The 1,247-nt window shown below is 44.6% G+C and overlaps 1 protein-coding gene across 1 annotated transcript in view; it reads left to right on the top strand.

The window, feature by feature from the left end:
* Positions 1–1,247, top strand: part of CASC5 (cancer susceptibility candidate 5) — a 102,920-nt gene that overhangs the window by 55,218 nt on the left and 46,455 nt on the right. The window contains 1 exon segment of the mRNA XM_011932713.1: positions 275–453. Coding sequence (XP_011788103.1) covers positions 275–453 — 179 coding nt within the window.

Raw genomic sequence — 1,247 nt, 5'->3', positions numbered from 1 at the left:
GGCAACATGGGAGCCTGAGGCAAGAGAATCACTTGAGCCCAGGAGTTCGAGGCTGCAGTGAGCCATTATCACACAACTGTACCCCAGGCTGGGTGACAGAGCAAGACCTTGTCTCAAAAAAGGAGAAAAAAACATGTATGTTTTGGGTTTTGGGATTTTTAAAACTCTATTGTTATTCAATAACCTTAAGAAATAATCTTAGATAAAATCTGCTCATGTATAGTCTGCAGATATCTGGATGATATTTCCATAAATGTATACAATATACTTTAAGCTTTTAGAAACAAATGAGGTGGTTATATCAAAGTGAGATCACATTGAATTTTCGTGTGAACTTTTTTTTTCTTTTCTCAGAAACTCCAAGACGGGAGAATAACAATAAGGGAGTTCTTTATACTTCTCCAGGTCCACATCTTGATACAGAAACCCCGACAGAGCAATCTCCCAGGCAATGTAAGTGCAGTTTCTTGGCAAATTGGTTATCTCAGTTAAAATATGTTACACTTTTTACTAAACTGCATGAAAGCAAACATTTATTTAAAAGCACACAAAGAATGGAAGAGAGCAAATTTTCCTATAGAGAGTTTTCTTTCTTTTTTTTTTTTTTTTTGAGACAGAGTCTCGCTCTGTCGCCCGGGCTGGAGTGCAGTGGCCGGATCTCAGCTCACTGCAACCTCCGCCTCCCGGGTTTACGCCATTCTCCTGCCTCAGCCTCCCGAGTAGCTGGGACTACAGGCGCCCGCCACCTCGCCCGGCCAGCTTTTTTGTACTTTTTAGTAGATACGGGGTTTCACCGTGTTAGCCAGGATGGTCTCGATCTCCTGACCTCGTGATCCGCCCGTCTCGGCCTCCCAAAGTGCTGGGATTACAGGCTTGAGCCACCGCGCCCGGCCGAAACACAGTATCTTGTAGACAAAGTGTCCCCAACCCCTGGGGTTAGGAACTGGGCCATATAGCAGGAGGTGAATGGTGGTGGAGCGAACAAAGCTTCATCTGTATTTACAGCCACTTCCCATTGCTTGCATTACCAATTGAGCTCTGCCTCCTTTCAGATCTGCCTTCAGCAGTGGCATTAGATTCTCATAGAAGTGTGAACCCTATTGTGAACTGCACACATGAAGGATCTAGGTTGCGCACCCCTTAAGAGAATCTAATGCATGATTATCTGTCAGTGCCTCCTATCACCCCCAGATGGGACCATCTAGTTGCAAGAAAATAATCTTAGGGCTCCCACAGATGCTATATTA

Source organism: Colobus angolensis, unplaced genomic scaffold, assembly GCF_000951035.1.
Source record: "Colobus angolensis palliatus isolate OR3802 unplaced genomic scaffold, Cang.pa_1.0 Scaffold97, whole genome shotgun sequence".
In the NCBI taxonomy this organism is placed as follows: Eukaryota; Metazoa; Chordata; class Mammalia; order Primates; family Cercopithecidae; genus Colobus; species Colobus angolensis.
The sequence above is the reverse complement of the archived record's forward strand: the minus strand, read 5'-3'. Positions and strand labels throughout refer to the sequence as shown.